General features: G+C 41.6%; 1 protein-coding gene across 1 annotated transcript; it reads left to right on the top strand.

The window, feature by feature from the left end:
- Window positions 1-7,616: 7,616 nt before the first annotated feature.
- Window positions 7,617-12,780, top strand: tmem161a (transmembrane protein 161A). The gene is made up of 11 exons (XM_015976242.3): window positions 7,617-7,740; window positions 8,083-8,186; window positions 8,532-8,615; window positions 8,773-8,864; window positions 8,971-9,127; window positions 9,338-9,553; window positions 9,676-9,819; window positions 9,899-10,012; window positions 10,110-10,284; window positions 11,965-12,061; window positions 12,297-12,780. Exons 1-11 carry the CDS (start codon window positions 7,738-7,740, stop codon window positions 12,599-12,601), a joined length of 1,491 nt encoding a protein of 496 aa, XP_015831728.3. The 5' UTR covers window positions 7,617-7,737; the 3' UTR covers window positions 12,602-12,780.
- Window positions 12,781-16,224: the final 3,444 nt, after the last annotated feature.

The raw sequence follows: 16,224 nt of genomic DNA, 5'->3' as shown, positions 1-16,224 counted from the left end.
AAAAAGTCATGCTAACAAAACAAATACAGACAAGTAATGAAGCTAAATAGGTATTTTTAAAAATGCATAATGCCATGTGACACCAAAAATCAGAAGTAAATATCAATTGAGCCACTGAAGCAAAATTTTACTTTAATGAGGTAACTTTTGCACTTCATACCAAAACGTATTTTGGAACAGCCTAGAAGAAGAAGAAGAAGAAGAAGAAGAAGAAGAAGAAGAAGAAAATATCATTTCTATAGCACCTCTCAAGATAAAAATCACGAGGCGCTTCACAAAAACAAAAACAAAAATATAAAAAAACTGTAAAAATATAAAAAAGCCTTTAGAAAATGTTTAAAAATATATTTAAAATGAGCAAAAATAAGCAATTGCGATTTAAAAGAAAAAATGTTAAGAAAGAGAGAGGGTGACTAGGAAAGAGGAAAATCAGTGGATCCTGAGGAAGGTGGAATAGGTGGGGAGAGCAGAATAAAGAGAGAGTGGTGAAGAAGGTCATACAAAAGCCAGCTTGAACAAGTGATTCTTCAGCTGCTTTTTGAAGGAGACCACTGAGTCCACTGATCTCAGGCTCAGGGGGAGAGCGTTCCAGAGTCTGGAGGCCACAGGAGCAAATTATCTGTCACCTTTGACCTTTAGCCTGGTGCTGCACAACCAGTAGGCTTTGGTCACTGGACCTCAGGGACCTGCTGGGGGTGTAGGGAGTAAGGAGATCACCAATGTATGATGGTGCTTGACCATGTAAGGCCCTATAGACCAGAACCAGGATCTTGAAATGAACCCTGAAGTTGACTGGCAGCCAGTGAAGCTGGAGGAGAAGCGGGGTGATGTGGGTGTGTTTGGAGGACTTGATCAGAAGCACAGGCGTTCTGAACCACCTGTAGACGTTCAGGGAGGTTCTGCTCAGACACGCGAAAAGAGAGTTACAGTAGTCTAAGCGTGAGGAGATGAAGGTGTGGAGAACAGTCTCAAGTCCAGAGCGGGACAGAATGGGACTCAGCTTAGCAATGTTCCTGAGATGGAAGAAGGAAGAGCGAACAAGAGAACTGACATGAGAATCCAGGGTGAGAGCTGGGTCAAAGGTCACGCCAAGATTCCTGACAGAAGGTTTGGTGTGAGAAGCAAGCTGACCAAGAGAGTCTCTGACTTTGGGAACCAGCTTGTCTGGGGCACAGATGAGGATCTCAGTCTTATCTTCATTCAGCTGTAGAAAGCTCCCAGCCATCCAGGTTTTTAATAGAGTCTAAGCAGGTGTGTAACAGCTGCAGCTTAGACATCTCATGGGGCTTAAAGGAGATGTACAGTTGGACGTCATCTGCATAAAGATGGTAGGAGATTCCTTTGAAGGAGCTCAGGATGTGCTGAAGAGGAAGCAGATAGAGGAGGAAGAGCAGAGGCCCCAGCACAGAACCTTGTGGGACACCATGGGTAAGAGAGGTGGTGGAGAACCTAAACTTGGAGACGGCCACAGAAAAGGAGCGCTCAGAGAGATAAGAGGAGAACCACTCCAGAGCAGTTCCTGATAGTCCTACCCAGTCTCTCAGCCTCTCCAGTAGCAGGTGATGGTCAACAGTGTCAAAGGCTGCAGTCAGGTCCAGCAGGACCAGAACAGAACAGTCCCCTGCATCACTGTGAGTCAGAAGGTCATTAGAGACCCTAAGAAGAGCTGTTTCAGTAGAATGAGCTCTACGGAAACCTGACTGGAAGCTATAATAAATGTTATGTTCATCAAGAGCAGCTGTGAGTTGTTCAGCCACAACCTTTTCCAAGATCTTGGAGATGAATGGAAGTTTAGAGATGGGTCTGAAGCTGCTATGGAGAGAGGGGTCGAGACTCGTTTTTTTAAGAAGCAGGTGGATTACAGCGTTCTTAAAGTAAGCAGGGACCTGACCAGAGACCAGAGAAGCATTAATTATAGAGAGCACGCTGGGACCGATGGACTGAAAAGCACTTTTAAACAAAGATGAGGGTAAGATGTGGAGGGGGCATGCAGACGTCTTCATAGAGTTAACTAGTTTGGTTAACTCAGGCAAAGAAACAGGAGCAAAGCTATCTAAGATGATGGGTCTGGTTGGAGTCGGGAGAGGCAGCGATAAGGCTGAAGGAGAGATGCTAGATCTAACCTTATTGACTTTGTCCACAAAGAAAGACAGAAAGTTCTCACAGTCTGTAACAGAGTGGATGGAGGCTGTAGGACAGGCAGGAGAGACAATGCTGCTGATGGTGTTAAACAGCACCTTAGGGTTCCCTTTGCTCTGGGACACCAGGTTGGAAAAATAGGAAACCCTCGCGTCTCTGACTGCAGAGTTAAAGGATGTCAGAAGGTCCTTTAGGTCCAGCAGATGGACGTGGAGATGGGTTTTCTTCCACAAACGTTCAATTTTTCTGCATTGGCTTGTCAGACTGCGAAGGCTGTCATTAAACCAGGGAGTAGGGTTCACTGCAGGAACGGATCTGGTTCTGACAGGACAGATGTTGTCCAGAATGGAGAGGCAGTGCTCGTTAAACTGAGAAGTTAAGGAATCTGGGTCGTTATCAGAAGAGCAGGGTGGATCAAAAGCAGCATAAAAATTGCTAGCTGTGCTCTCATTAAGAAAATGAGAACTAACCATACGGCGAGCAGGAGGTGGGGACGCAGAAACTGACAAGTTAAAGAAAATGCAATGGTGATCTGAAATATAAACGTTCTCAGGACAAACACTGCCAGCATTTAGACTCAGGGTAAAAACAAGGTCTAGAGTGTGCCCCTGGTGTGTGTGGGGCCAGAAACATGCTGGGTAAAGTTGAAGGAGTCCATAAGGCTGGAGAAATTCATGGCAAAGAGATCGGAGGGATGATCAACGTGGATGTTAAAATCACCAACAATCACCAGTCTGGACAGCTTCACAGTGGAGGATAGAAAGTCACTAAACTCCTACTAGTGCATGTCCAACTTCCTCAGGAATCTGTTGCTTGTTTTTGCAGTTCCTGCACCAAATACAAAGCAAAGCTCAAGAAAAGTTTGAGAAATGTCGTAAAACTAATAAAACCAGTTGATCTAACGTCTCACAGATCAGCAATATTCCCATAAAAGTTGCTCTAATCATTAATTACTTCAGTAATATTTTATTTTGTTTAATTATTTGCAAAATATGAAGCTGAAAGGCAGTGGAAATGTGGGGATGAAGTTGTATTCATTGTTCATCATTAATCATTTAAAATATTATTTTACCTAGAACTACATCAGCAATAAGCTTAGGATTATAAATACGCAATTCAGTGCAACCCAATAAATTGTTCACTTTTTTAAAATTTTTTAATACAAAAAAGTTTTTTCCTCTAGTCTAAAATAATTATATTAAATCAGAAAGATTGAATAACAAAATGCACTGCAATATGTAAAAATCCTAAATGTTATAATATCTTTCATAAATGGACTTTGTGCATTGACAAATTTTAACATTTCGCCTAATAAGCTGTGTTGTTTTAGCCTGGCAAGTCAGACTATATAAGCAAGACTTTGGTCTAGTTCACTAGGCTAGTGTTGTTTACCTGTGTAGAACACACTATGTGCATTTACCAACACATGTACACACTGGAAAAGCTCCCAGCTCACTTGACCCCCATCTTGACCAGTGCTAATCTTCACTGGTTGGATGAATAAGGCACTTATATTATTAATGCCTTGCATTGTGCTTTTTGATGCACCATTTGTTCAAAATCAAATCAAATACACATATTTGATGTAAAATTGAAGGAGAAGAACAAGCTGTAATGAGCCTCCCAATGTTTAGTCTAATGGGTCAGTTTTGGGAGACGATACAAGCCTTGAACCAAAACATTCTAAACAAATAAAGGACAAATGTAATTTGTTTGTATTCTGAAAAGTGAAGATGATAACAGAAAACAGGATTTAGAAAGCGATTCATTTCCATGAACCTCTGGGGGCTGGGATGGCTCACGGTAAAACAGATGTAAATCGAGGTCTGCAAACTAGTTTCTAGCTTCTTCAACAACTAAATACAACAAATACTGTCTTTAATACAACACTAAATATGAGTATAAAAGAAGGGTCATTGACACCAATGACAGCACCTTCCTGTGTATGTACACTGCAGGCCAGTTTCACAGATGGGCTCAAGCCTAAAGACAGACTCATAAGTTAATTTGAGCTAAAAATGAAAATAATAGCTACTCTAGGACTGGATCGAAGCTCAGGTGAATCCTCAGAGGATGTAGATTTAATAACTGATCAGCAAAGTTTATGACAAAGGATGGGCTAATGGAATGATCTGAATAAGCACAGATAGGCAGCAAGAAGAGTCACTGCTGATAGGAGCGGCCTACTGAATTACACTGATAACTTTTGGGTTATGAGAGTGACTTTTTTTATTGACTACCTGAATCCAGAGCACTGAGCACATAACAGAGCATGTATTTGCTCCAGAGGTTGGTTTAGCATGTGCTTGGAGTGTGGAAAATTGTTTCCAATGTTTAAGAAACACTTCTTTTCAGCCCAGAGAGAATCAGCAAGGTCATCATAGCTACAGCTGTGCTGCACAACCTGAGACAGCAAAGCTGGCCAGAGTTGCTGATGGAGGATTTGGACCAAGCAGCTGTGCCCACAGCTGATGGAGGCAATGGTCAAAAAGGACTTCAGATGAATAATAATAATAATAATAATAACAAGAAGAAGAAGATGAAGAAGATCTTTTACATAGTGCCTTTCAAGATAAAATGCGCGAGGCGCTTCACAAAAACAAAAACAATTAAAGTATAAAACGATTTCAAAAATGATAAAAAAATATGTTTAAAAGTAGAAAAGAAAAAAATGTAAGGAAAGGGAGAGAGAAAATGAATGGGAAAGAGGGATATCAATGAAAGGTGGAGTAAGAGCAGAATAAGGGGAGGGTGGTGATGAAGGTTACACCAAATCCAGCTTGAACAGGTGAATCAACTGCATTTTAAAGGAGACCACCGAGTCCATTGATCTCACGTGGGGGGGTGGGTGGGGGGGGGGTCCAGAGTCTGGGGGCCACAATAGCAAATGATCTGTCACCTTTGGTCTTCAGCCTAGATTTTACCCATAAAATGCAAAGAAACTTAGGAATGCATTTATGATGTTGTGCAGAGTACACAAGGTGGTATTGTGTTGATTAGAATACTCATGAATACTTCATGAATATATCCAAACTGATTTACAAATACCTTATTTATTGGCCAACATTAACCGTTGACTCATTAATTCCATCACGGATTTCTCCTGTTAAACGAAAATCTAATTTAATTGTCATGTTCTCCTGTAAGACATTTCATTGTTGGCTCAGGAAATTCTCTGGCCAAGATTTCATAGATAGGTGTTTTTATTACCTTCTGTAAGGTGGTGCACCCAACATGGAGGATGCATGTTCACGCATAATCAATTATTTCAAACTGTTTACATTTTCTTCATCTGTATTTTCTTCAACAGCTCTAGCTGTTTTATTCTTTTGTATTATTCTTTTAACCTTGTGTGTTTTTTACCCCTGTACAACACTGGTCAGCTCACATGCTGTGCTTTATCAAATAAATGGAATGGAATCTGAAAGGTAAAATACACATTAAAAACCAGAAAAGATGGACACAGATCAGATGTAACTCATCCCATTTGGAAGTGGCTTGGTTTAACGGATCAGCCATATTAACCGAAAGTATTTCCTGGAAGGCATCCAATTAATTTGCCTCATTTCTTTCTGCAGACCCATCACTTGATGTAAAATGTTGCTTTCTCATGTTGTCACTCTTTCTTTACAACAAATTTTTGGTTTTCCCACAGAGCCTGGAAATAAAACGATAAATATGATAAAATAAGTAATCCTGAAGATCACCATAGATTGTCCAACTGTCCTCGCGTTTCCATGCTCATTTCCACCAAATTCACCAGAAGACTGCTGCCCAATGCACGTCTCTTCTATTGTTCAGTAGCAGCAGCCTGGTTCTTATTTCATTACCAAATGGTTTGACACAATTTGTTATAAAAGTGTTTTTCATTCTCATTGGAGCTGTTTGAAGTACATGTTTTGTTTCTGCTAATATATGGTCAAAAGGTTTTTATCATCTTTAGTGATTTCTATCCCCTTCTGGAATATTTATGGCAACCAAGAGTATGTGCTCTTACTTAAAATAGCATGATTTAATCCTGGTGTTCTCACTTATTTTTGCAACGGCGGTGGCACAGGAGTTAAGTGCTCGCCCCATAATCGGAAGGTTGCAGGTTCGAGCCCCGCTCAGTCTGTCGCTGTCGTTGTGTCCTTGGGCAAGACACTTAACCCACGTTGCCTGCTGGTGGTGGTCGGAGGGACCGGTGGCGCCAGTGCTCGGTAGCCTCGCCTCTGTCATTGCGCCCCAGGGCAGCTGTGGCCACATCGTAGCTCATCCCCACCAGTGTGTGAATGGGTGAATGACTGATTGTGTTGTAAAGCGCCTTGGGGGGTTCCAGGACTCTAGAAGGCGCTATATCAAAGACAGGCCATTTACCATTTTACCATCTTTAGTTCGGCAGTTCATATCACATTTATGAAAGCCACTTAAGTGTTTTAATTTAGCTAGTTGGAATATTCATGATTATCTAAGCAGTCATTAATCAGTTGTGACCACAATCTTGACTAAACAGAACTAAAACTGTGTAAAAATCCTTCTACAAATGAAATGAAGTTTCATTATTATCGACAGTTGTCCTGGTTTGCACCTGCTGTCAGGAGACAGTTTCACTGGTTTCAGTTCATTTTTAAAACTTTTTACTAGAATTATCCAGATTATCTTAAAATACACTTAATTCCCTATAATTCACTTTACAGCCTGCGGCATAATGACCAGATCTTTTTTGTTGTTCCTAGAGTGAAAAGAGGTAACATGCTTTTGGTTTTAAGGCTCCATGTGATTGGAATAATCTTCCTTTATCTATTCGTTCTTTATCATCATTCACAACTTTTCGAAGGGCTCTGGTCGATCATCTTCGGAATAATTGTCTATGTTACTAATTGTATTTGTTCAACTGGCTGTTGCTTTTAGTTTTTCCTTGTTATTTGGGGTCGTGTCGGGTGGGGTGAAGTATTGTGAGCCTTTGAGGGTGTGTGTATGTGTGTCTGTAAATGATTGCTGTAATGTTTTGATTTTGATTTTTGCTCTGCTGTGCTGTCTTGCTCTTAATTTGTGTTTTTGTTTTAGCTGTAAAAGAGGGCGCACTCGAAAACGAGATGTTTCATCTCAAGTGGTTATTCCTCCGTATAACATTATGTTTAAACAAATAAATAAATATTTGAAGTGCACGTTCTCAAAATTATAGTAGTTAATGGTAAAACTTCGAGCATCTCGGCTGAGTTTGAGTTTATCCGGTTTATCCCCAACTTTTCCTGATTTTCTGGCAGGAACTGCTGGTAGATCTGACCAAGATGACGGACTCCGTCTCGCAGCATATCATTGCGCGGTGTGTGTGGCCACTGGCCATTCTAATGTTTCTACTTCAGTGCATAAAAAACAAATGCTTATAAAGTCAAACCCCAACTGGCAGTTTTAACTCCGAACTTCAACACGTGCCCAGCAGTTTGATACTAGAATTTACGTAACTTTAGTTGAGTACGTAAAGGCAACACGAGACCCCCACAACTACATCCGGGTTAGTCGGTAGTTTCACATGCCATTTATTTCAGCTGTCAATGACTTTTTCTGCATGTTCAAGAGGAGCTGCTTCGGGCTTAGCTGTATCTTTTGATACAGAAGATGGTAAGTTTACTTACACGGGCACAAAACCGTGTAACCTCCCTTCCAAACAACACGGTATAGTTTTTTCTTATCGTGCTACAAGGAGCCGCTGAAGCGACTTTGCGTATGCTAATGCTAACTGGCTAACGCTTATAAGAGGCTGGCAGGTGGTCGGGTCTTGTCTAAATTTAGCAGTAAAACTATCTGCTAAGTTTCTTTCATTCGGTTGTGGGGTTGAACCCGCCACGTGTTCATTTTTTTGAACTTCTATCTAAATTCTCTGTATTTTCTCAGTGTGAACCCATTAGCTATGCTAAAACAACGAACGATAAGGAGTTAAAATGTATTTTGTTGCTCGGACAGGCGCTGATGGGGATCCAGCTGGTAGTCAGCCTGCTGGCTGCCAGCGTCATGCAGAGAATGGCTCCACACTGCTCCTTTGCACGCTGGCTCCTCTGCAACGGGAGGTAATTACAGCCATGAACTTAGAAGTTTTCCAGTTTATAGACAAAAACAAGCTGTGGGATTGCTCCATAAAATTAATGACTTGAATCTCTTTGAAAACCCCTAAGATGTATATCATATTTAGCTATTGTATCATTTATTTATTTATGGTAACTAATCTTTAAATTTGTGTATGTACCTGTTTCAATTTATTATTTTCTGATTGATTATTCCTTATACTGAATAGCGGCCTGTTCTGGTACGTGCCATATTTTTGTACTTGTTAAGTTTGTCAATAGAAAAACAAACTTTGAAGTTGTGTGTTCTGCAGTGTGCTGATATGGTGTATCTGGTTGTATTGTTTCCAGTTTGTACAGATTCAAACACCCCTCAGAAGGAGAGCTGTGTGCACTGGCAGGAAAACACATTCCTAAACAAAACAGGAGAGACAGGTGAGCTGTACCTTTTTTATATTATAATTAGTTGGCAAGAACACACAAAGTAGGCTATTAAGCATTTGTCATCTGTTTTAATTGTCCACCATTTATCTTTAAATCTCTCCCATATAAGTTTAAATGCACGTTTGGCTCCTTTAATGTTTGTGTGTAGAAGACAGAATGGGGAGAACAAACCTCTCACTGTGCCCAAAGACATTGACCTGCAATTGGAGAAAGCTCCGATCAATGTGATCGATGCCCTTGGTGAGGAAAAAAAAAAGTATTTTTCTACATAATAATTTAATATCAGATACTTTATACTGTCTTTATTTGATATGCACTTATTATTTTTTAAATTTCCCATCCTTAGTGCTGCGTTTTTTCCTGGAGTACCAGTGGCTTGTAGATTTTGCGGTCTATGCGATGGGCATCTTCCTGTTCACTGAGTGCTACTACAGTGTGGTAGATGCCAGCAAGGAGGTCAACATCGGAGCCATCTGGTGCGTCCTGACTGTCCTCTTTGGCCTGTATCCTTCGGCTAGAGAATAACTCGGTACACACGTCTGCAAGCATTCACAGCACTGAGTTAAATGCACTGGGTTAAGTGCCTTGCCCAGGGACACAACAGCAGCATTCTCTGGCAGGAACTGGGGCAGCTCTGAGTCAAACCTTCTGTCTGATTGTGTTCAGGACTTCAGTCTTTTCTTTGTTTATTCTCTTTAACCTCTAACCTTCAGAAAGACGCTTCACACCCTGATGAGCCACTACTTCCGCTCTGAGGAGGGTGGTGAGCGCTCGGTGTGCCTTGCCTTTGGCTTTCTGTCTCTCCTGGTGGCCATGCTGGTACTAGTGGTCAGAGAGGACTACCTGGAATTTGGACTTGAGTCCGGTTTTTCCAGCCTGTTTGACAATTTGGAAATCTTTGCCAAGCGGCAGGGCTACGCTGAGTGGTCGTAAGTATCGGGTTTTAACAACTTGAAGCTGAAAACTGTAGGAATGCTCCGTGTTAAAACGTGGTTTCTCCGAGACGCGTCTCCACTGAATTCTTTAATTGCTGAATTCTTTTTTTAAACAGAATCCCGGTGACGAAGCTGACTGTGAAGCTAAGCCTAGCGGCTGTCTGCGCTTACATCGGTGCCCTCCTGGCCTTTCCTGGACTCCGGTTGGCTCAGACTCATCTAGATGCTGTACAGATGAACTCAGGTCGTCCGCTCATACAGTAAGAGTCACCAACCCATGTGACGAGCGTTGTATCCATGTTTAGGTCCCTTCGTCATGTTTGAATATTCTCCCGACAGGATTTTGCTGCACTTGAGTTTCTTATCCCCCATCCTGGTGTTGGTCCTCTGGGTGAAGCCCATTGCTAGAGACTTCCTGGCCAACGCGCCCATGGGAAAGACTTCGGTCACATTGTGGGTGTTTGCACACCTGTCATGTATTTTTATTGTTTAAATAAAACTACAGTCTGGATCTAACAACAGGCCGGTGCTTTAAACCTTTCTTTTGCAGAGTGTCCAGTGCAGCATTTGACAGCCTGCGTCTGTGGATCATTGTGGTGTCTTGTGTGCTGCGGCTGGTGCTGACCCGTGTCCACATGCAGGCCTACCTCAACTTATCTCAGAAGTGGGTGGAGCAGATGAAGAAGGAGGCCGGACGAATCGCTGCCATCGACATCCAGAGGAAGGTCAGGCGCTTCTACGTGTTTCTTTTGGTGCAAGACGGCTATGAAGAGATTAAGGATGGGTACCTTTGACATTTGAATCGATCCGGTACTAATACCCGGTACCTACGAATCGATACCGGTACTTAACGGTACCAATTTTCGATACTTTTGAGTGTTTAATATTTTAATTCTCTTTTATAATTAAATATATATTTTTCTCAATATATAACAATATTTGATAAATATCATGATAAATATCACAATAAATAACATACAACTGTTTGTATTAACATCGTCCTTGTAGTTTTATAAGCTGATAATTAAACTGAAGCAAACATCTTTACTGTGAACTAAATTTACTGTGTATCTTCATTCCTTTTACCGTCCTTTTTCATTTGATTTTTCCTACTGGGAAGCTAGAATTTTCGAGGAGAAAGCGAATGCACCATTAGATGATAACAATGGTAGCAATGGAAGCTAACATATCAAGCTAACGATATCTTAAACTGTTTATTTAACTGCTGGAGCAGATTAAAACGATGATGCCTCACACTTAGATCGTTGTCACTGGTTTCATCTTCACCCAATCACTCGTCGCATTTAGTAAAGTGAAGCCAAACTTTAGAGCGCGTTCATGTTCTTCTAGTCTGAAATTCGGAGTTCTGAGGAGAAAGCGAACGCACCATTAGCGAAACGGAAGCTAACATATCAAGCTACCGTTATCTTACATTTTATTTACCTACCGGAGCAGATTAAGATGAGGATGTCTCACTTAGATCGTTGTCGCTGGTTTCATCATCACCCAGTTACCCATCACATTTAGTGAAGTGGACCCATGCTTTAGCGGGCGTTCTTTCTACCATGCTGCTCTGTTTACAACTCGCTCGCAGCGACCGATGACATAACGCTCTTGCGCATGCGCAGCTGTCTAGGCAAGTTCTCGTCATGAAGGACGGGTACCGAAATGAGGCACCGTTTGAAATGACGTGAATCGGTGCTCGGTTGGTACCTTAAAAAGTACCGAATTCGGTACTCATCCCAAGAGATGAACTCAAAATTCTGCTGTCATAAACACGACTCTTGAGAAACTGCGGATTAGGATTATTTTTATGTGAATATGAATCATTGTGAAGGAATTGGGAGTCCTAATTAACGCAAGTACCAACTTAGCATCACCGGTTACATTGTTTACTCAGTGCAATAGCAGTAAATACTAGAGACCACCAATATGGGTTTTTTAAGGCCGATACCGATTTTTAAATAGTTTTGTGTAGTAGTGGTGACAGTTGGCCACACAGATGCCTGATGTTTTATTTATTTTTATCAGCTTTTAAAAATAATTTCGGCCGATAAAGATAAAATAGAATATTTCGGTCGGCCTCTAGAAAGTACAACTGTATGTAATTCCAAATAGTAAAATTTTATTATAAATACTGGAAACACACGTTGACGTGACGACAACAAAATCTTGTGTTCAACACTTTTATTGACAAATACAAAAACAAACGGCTAGAATCCTGCGCATCATTTGACAGCTGTCTTACACCATTTTTTCTTTTCTATAATAAAACTGCAAACCAATAAATTGCATAACTAAACAAGAGAAATTGTGTGTGTGTGTGTGGGGGGGGGTTGTACTTTTAATTTTTATTGCCCTTTATCAACGATTTTTAGCAGAAGCTAATATTATTTTATCTTTAGGTTACGCGTGTGTTCTGCTACCTGACTGTCGTTACTCTTCAGTATCTGGTTCCGATTTTCCTCATCCTCTTCTCCAGTCTGTCCCTCAAGGCTCTTGGTGAGTAAAAGGTTTAATTGGACGTGTCCGCCAGCCTCTCTTAATGTAAACCCAAAAGATTTTTATTTATTTATTTTTACATTTTACTTAGTTTCTTCATCTAGATTAACATGAAAGCTCCATACCTCACTGAGTCGTTTCATAGGAAGCTGCTACTGCAGTAGGACAAGTTCAGAAGCTAAAACCACAGCACATGTTGTTTTTATGGAGCTGCACATGCTGTGATTCCTTACAGGGGACTTCTCCTGGGGTGCGGTCGCTGAGGAGACCCCCAGGGTGACACCAGCACTAGTGATGCCCACTGCAGCCCCTGTGCTGCCTGGTGGTCTGGATGAAGATGAAGACGGGGTGGATGACATGGAAGAAGACATCCAGGCTACAGTAGCTCGTCTGTCGGAGACGTTCACAGCACTGCGGGCCGTCCTGACTCCCCTGTTCTTTCGTGGTTTGTTCGCCTTTCTCACCTGGTGGGTATCTGCCTGCCAGGTGATCAGCTCTCTGTTTGGGATCTACTTTCATCAGTACCTCATGCAGAACTGAGATGTCTACATCTTTGTGTGCTGTCCAGTGCAGACAGCAAAGCAGTGAAGCCCAACTACAGACGGGCGCTGCCTTGTTTTGGTTGTAAGGAGATAATTATTGAGCCCTGCTACCACATGGACCAGCACGCTACTCGCATCAATCACTCAGATCCACACAAAGAACTAGGGCTTGTGTCTCAGAGCAAGTTCAGCCATTTTTTTTATCTTTCATTGGTTTTTGTGGCTTCATCTAATCCGTCTATGCAGGACTCGTATTCAGCACAGCAATAGCACCTTGGGTTGACTTCTGGGCTCCAACAACTGAAACGATTTACTAAAGTTTGAATGAGGCGTTTGTGGTTGGAGTAAATGTCTCCCAACAACGTGGATTGTCCCCGTTTGTTGTGAAGTCCTCTGCTGCCTTTAGTAACATGTAAAAGTCTCTTTTTCTGGTTGATCTCCATCAACAACTCGTTTTTAGTTTTTGATGCGACTCATGAAACTCATTGGGTCATTTATTAACAAAAGCCAATTTTCAGAAGGAGAAATAAAGAGAAGGAATCGGCTGCTTGTGAATGTAACAGCTGGAACACATCTGTAAGTATAGCATTCTCAGCATATTTCAGTCTTTTTTGTTTGGTTTGTAACAGAAAACAAGTTTATGTGAAACACAGGACCTCAGCTGTTTGGCTACAAAGGCAGGGAAGTTGAATGTAATCAGTATGGTCGACTTGTGCTAATGTACCAAAATTTAGCTTGTAAATGGTAAAGTCTTGCAGCTTACTGTGTTGTCATGGCGATCTGTACGGTGATAGCAGAAAGCCAGCTAACTAAATACAATCAGCTAATTTAGTTTCACCCAGCTTCTTTGTGTTTTGTGCATGTGTATGTGTGTTGCGTCACTGTTTAACGTGTGATTTAGGTATTTAGTCGTGCCAGTGCAGGTTTCATGCTTCCTCTCAGTAGGAAGGTGTTCTAATCTGTGTGAGGGACATGGTGTCCCTTAAAGAACCGATTTAAGAGTGCTATTTCTTTTTATTTCTAATTATTACTTAATTGATGTAGTGGAGTTTAGTGTGTGTGTGGGTGGGTGGGTGTGCGTGCGTGTGTGTGTGTGTGTTGTAGTTTAAAGCTTAGTTCATGGAGAATCTGAGATGGTGTGTGTGTGTGTGTGTGTGTGTGTGTGTGTGTGTGTGTGTGTGTGTGTGTGTGTGTGTGTGTGTGTGTGTGTGTGTGTGTGTGTGTGTGTGTGTGTGTGTGTGTGTGTGTGTGTGTGTGTGTGTGTGTGTGTGTGTGTGTGTGTGTGTGTGTGTGTGTGTGTGTGTGTGTGTGTGTGTGTGTGTGTGTGTGTGTGTGTGTGTGTGTGTGTGTGTGTGTGTGTGTGTGTGTGTGTGTTGTAGTTTAAAGCTTAGCTCATGGAGAATCTGAGATGGTGTGTGTGTGTGTGTGTGTGTTGTAGTTTAAAGCTTAGCTCATGGAGAATCTGAGATGGTGTGTGTGTGTGTGTGTGTGTTGTAGTTTAAAGCTTAGCTCATGGAGAATCTGAGATGGTGTGTGTGTGTGTGTATACACTTACTACCTAGGAGGACCATTTTCCCTACAATGTGAGGACATTTTTTTGGTCCTCGCCTTTTCTTTTTTTAGGAGCTTACCAGAAGCTTACTGTACCAGTTAGATGTATTATGTGAATTAAGTTTTAGTAGAGATTAGGAATAGATCATCATTGGTTAGGTTCAGTAGATATAACTCAATGAATTCCCCCTGAGTCAGTCCAATGACCGAAACAGTTTAATTAGGGAATCACTGGCAGTGCACGGGCCGCCGCGTGGGTTAGGCATAATACAGTAACAAACATGAATGGAAGTCAATGGATGGTCCTCACTATGATAGAAAGACGGATGTATGTGTGTGTGTGTGTGTGTGTGTGTGTGTGCATGTGAGAGAGAGAGAGAGAGAGAAATCCAAACACTGGATAGTTGTTGCTTTTTATCCAAAGTGCCTGGGAGGACAGGAGTGAGGGGGTTCTCCCTTTTTTCTATGTATTTAGTAAAGTCATCATTAAACACTACCAGTCTGCAGCATTTGGCGTTGCAGCGTCTTAAACGAGCTCCTTCTAGTCTTTAGTGATGCTATCTTCATAACCAGTCGTTTCTGTACAGATCACTAATTCAATATTGTTGTTGATATAACCTAGATTAGAGATGATGCAGTTTGAGTGTTTTGTGTTCTGATCATCAGTTTTTATTTGTTTTGTGTGTTGATTTGAAATCCTACTGTGAAGTTCTCATGAAAATGTTGCTTTGAAACATTTTTTGGATGCATGTTCATTTTTTGGCTGTAATCTGATTGCTTGTATTCTGTGTGTGTAGTTGTAATAAAAATGGTTTTCGTTTACGGCAGATGTTTCCACTGCTTTTTCCTATAGAGCACGGGACATTTCAGCGATAACACATTTCACGCATAGAGCTGGTGCTCTAGCTCACAAAAGAAATCATGCATGAGAATAGAGCGTCTCGCTGCAGCGCAGAGCAGGGTCCTGACCTCTGACCTCAGACTCTAGAGTAGATCCTTCTTTAATGGCTGGTGATTATGACTATGAACCTGATGCCCTTCAATAGTCTGGGAAGGAAAAAAGTTAGCAAAAGCTTACATTTTGTGCTGGAACTTTCAATCTCAAACATTTGACTCACTGGTTTTCTTTTTGAGCTTTACAATGTCAGAATATTCTAAATATAATCATCTGATAACAAAAGGTTTCTCTTTTTTTGTCACATAACAATGTTTTCAAATCAGACACCGGAAATACCAAATTCAGTTTGAGGATTACATTTGAGGCCTAGTCCACACATAGCCGGGTTTTTCTAAAAACGAATATCCGTCCCTCCAAAAACTTGCATCCACACCACCTCGTTTTAAAAACTGTCCACACGTACCCGGATAAATACGTTGTTAAGGACATGCCAGACCTGTAGGCGGCAGTACTTCCCCCGTTCTTAACCTCGTCCTTCGTCTGTGGTCTTCCGCAAGGAGCAGTAATTCCGCTTGCAAAAACAAACAAGCAAAAAGCGCTTGGACAATTGATAAAGCGAGCGCAGCTCTGAGGGCATCCATGCTGTCGGCTAGTGTAAACACAGTCGCACACGTGATGTCAGCATTTTTGTGTCGCGGAAAGTGACGTTGCGGACCTTAAAACTCCGGTTTTGTCCGTCCACACGCAGACACCCAAAACGGAGAAAACGCAGATCTTCACTGGCCGGAGTTTTTAAAAAGATCCGTTTTCGTGTGAAAAAACTCAGTTTTCATGTGGATGACAGGCCAAAACGTAGAAAAATATCTACGTTTTGGCAGATCCCCGGCTACGTGTGGACAGGGCCTCAGAAGATAAAAGTTAAGAGCCAACCTGACCTGTATACGAAGAAAGGAAATGTTCCCTAAACCTGACATTTGGTCGAGACACCCTTGGATGCAACAACTGCAAGCTTTTGTGATGAGACTCAGAAGTCTGGAAAAAAGCTCCACTCTTCTTCAGATAATTGTTTAATTCAGAATCAGAGGCTTTTCTAGCATGGCTGGCCTGTTTAAGGTCAAAGGTCAACCATTTACCAACAGTTTCTAGTAGAGAGCAGCATTCGTAATTCAATT

Source organism: Nothobranchius furzeri, chromosome 8 (genome assembly GCF_043380555.1).
Source record: "Nothobranchius furzeri strain GRZ-AD chromosome 8, NfurGRZ-RIMD1, whole genome shotgun sequence".
NCBI lineage: Eukaryota > Metazoa > Chordata > Actinopteri > Cyprinodontiformes > Nothobranchiidae > Nothobranchius > Nothobranchius furzeri.
Note: the sequence above shows the minus strand (reverse complement) of the source record. Positions and strands in the feature narration are given on the sequence as shown.

Excerpts from the sequence above, each read along its gene's own strand:
- tmem161a (XM_015976242.3), top strand. Across the intron at positions 8,616-8,772 it reads AAACAAAACAGGAGAGACAG|AAGACAGAATGGGGAGAACA; the intron begins GTGAGCTGTACC and ends GTTTGTGTGTAG. Across the intron at positions 9,128-9,337 it reads CTGACTGTCCTCTTTGGCCT|AAAGACGCTTCACACCCTGA; the intron begins GTATCCTTCGGC and ends TCTAACCTTCAG.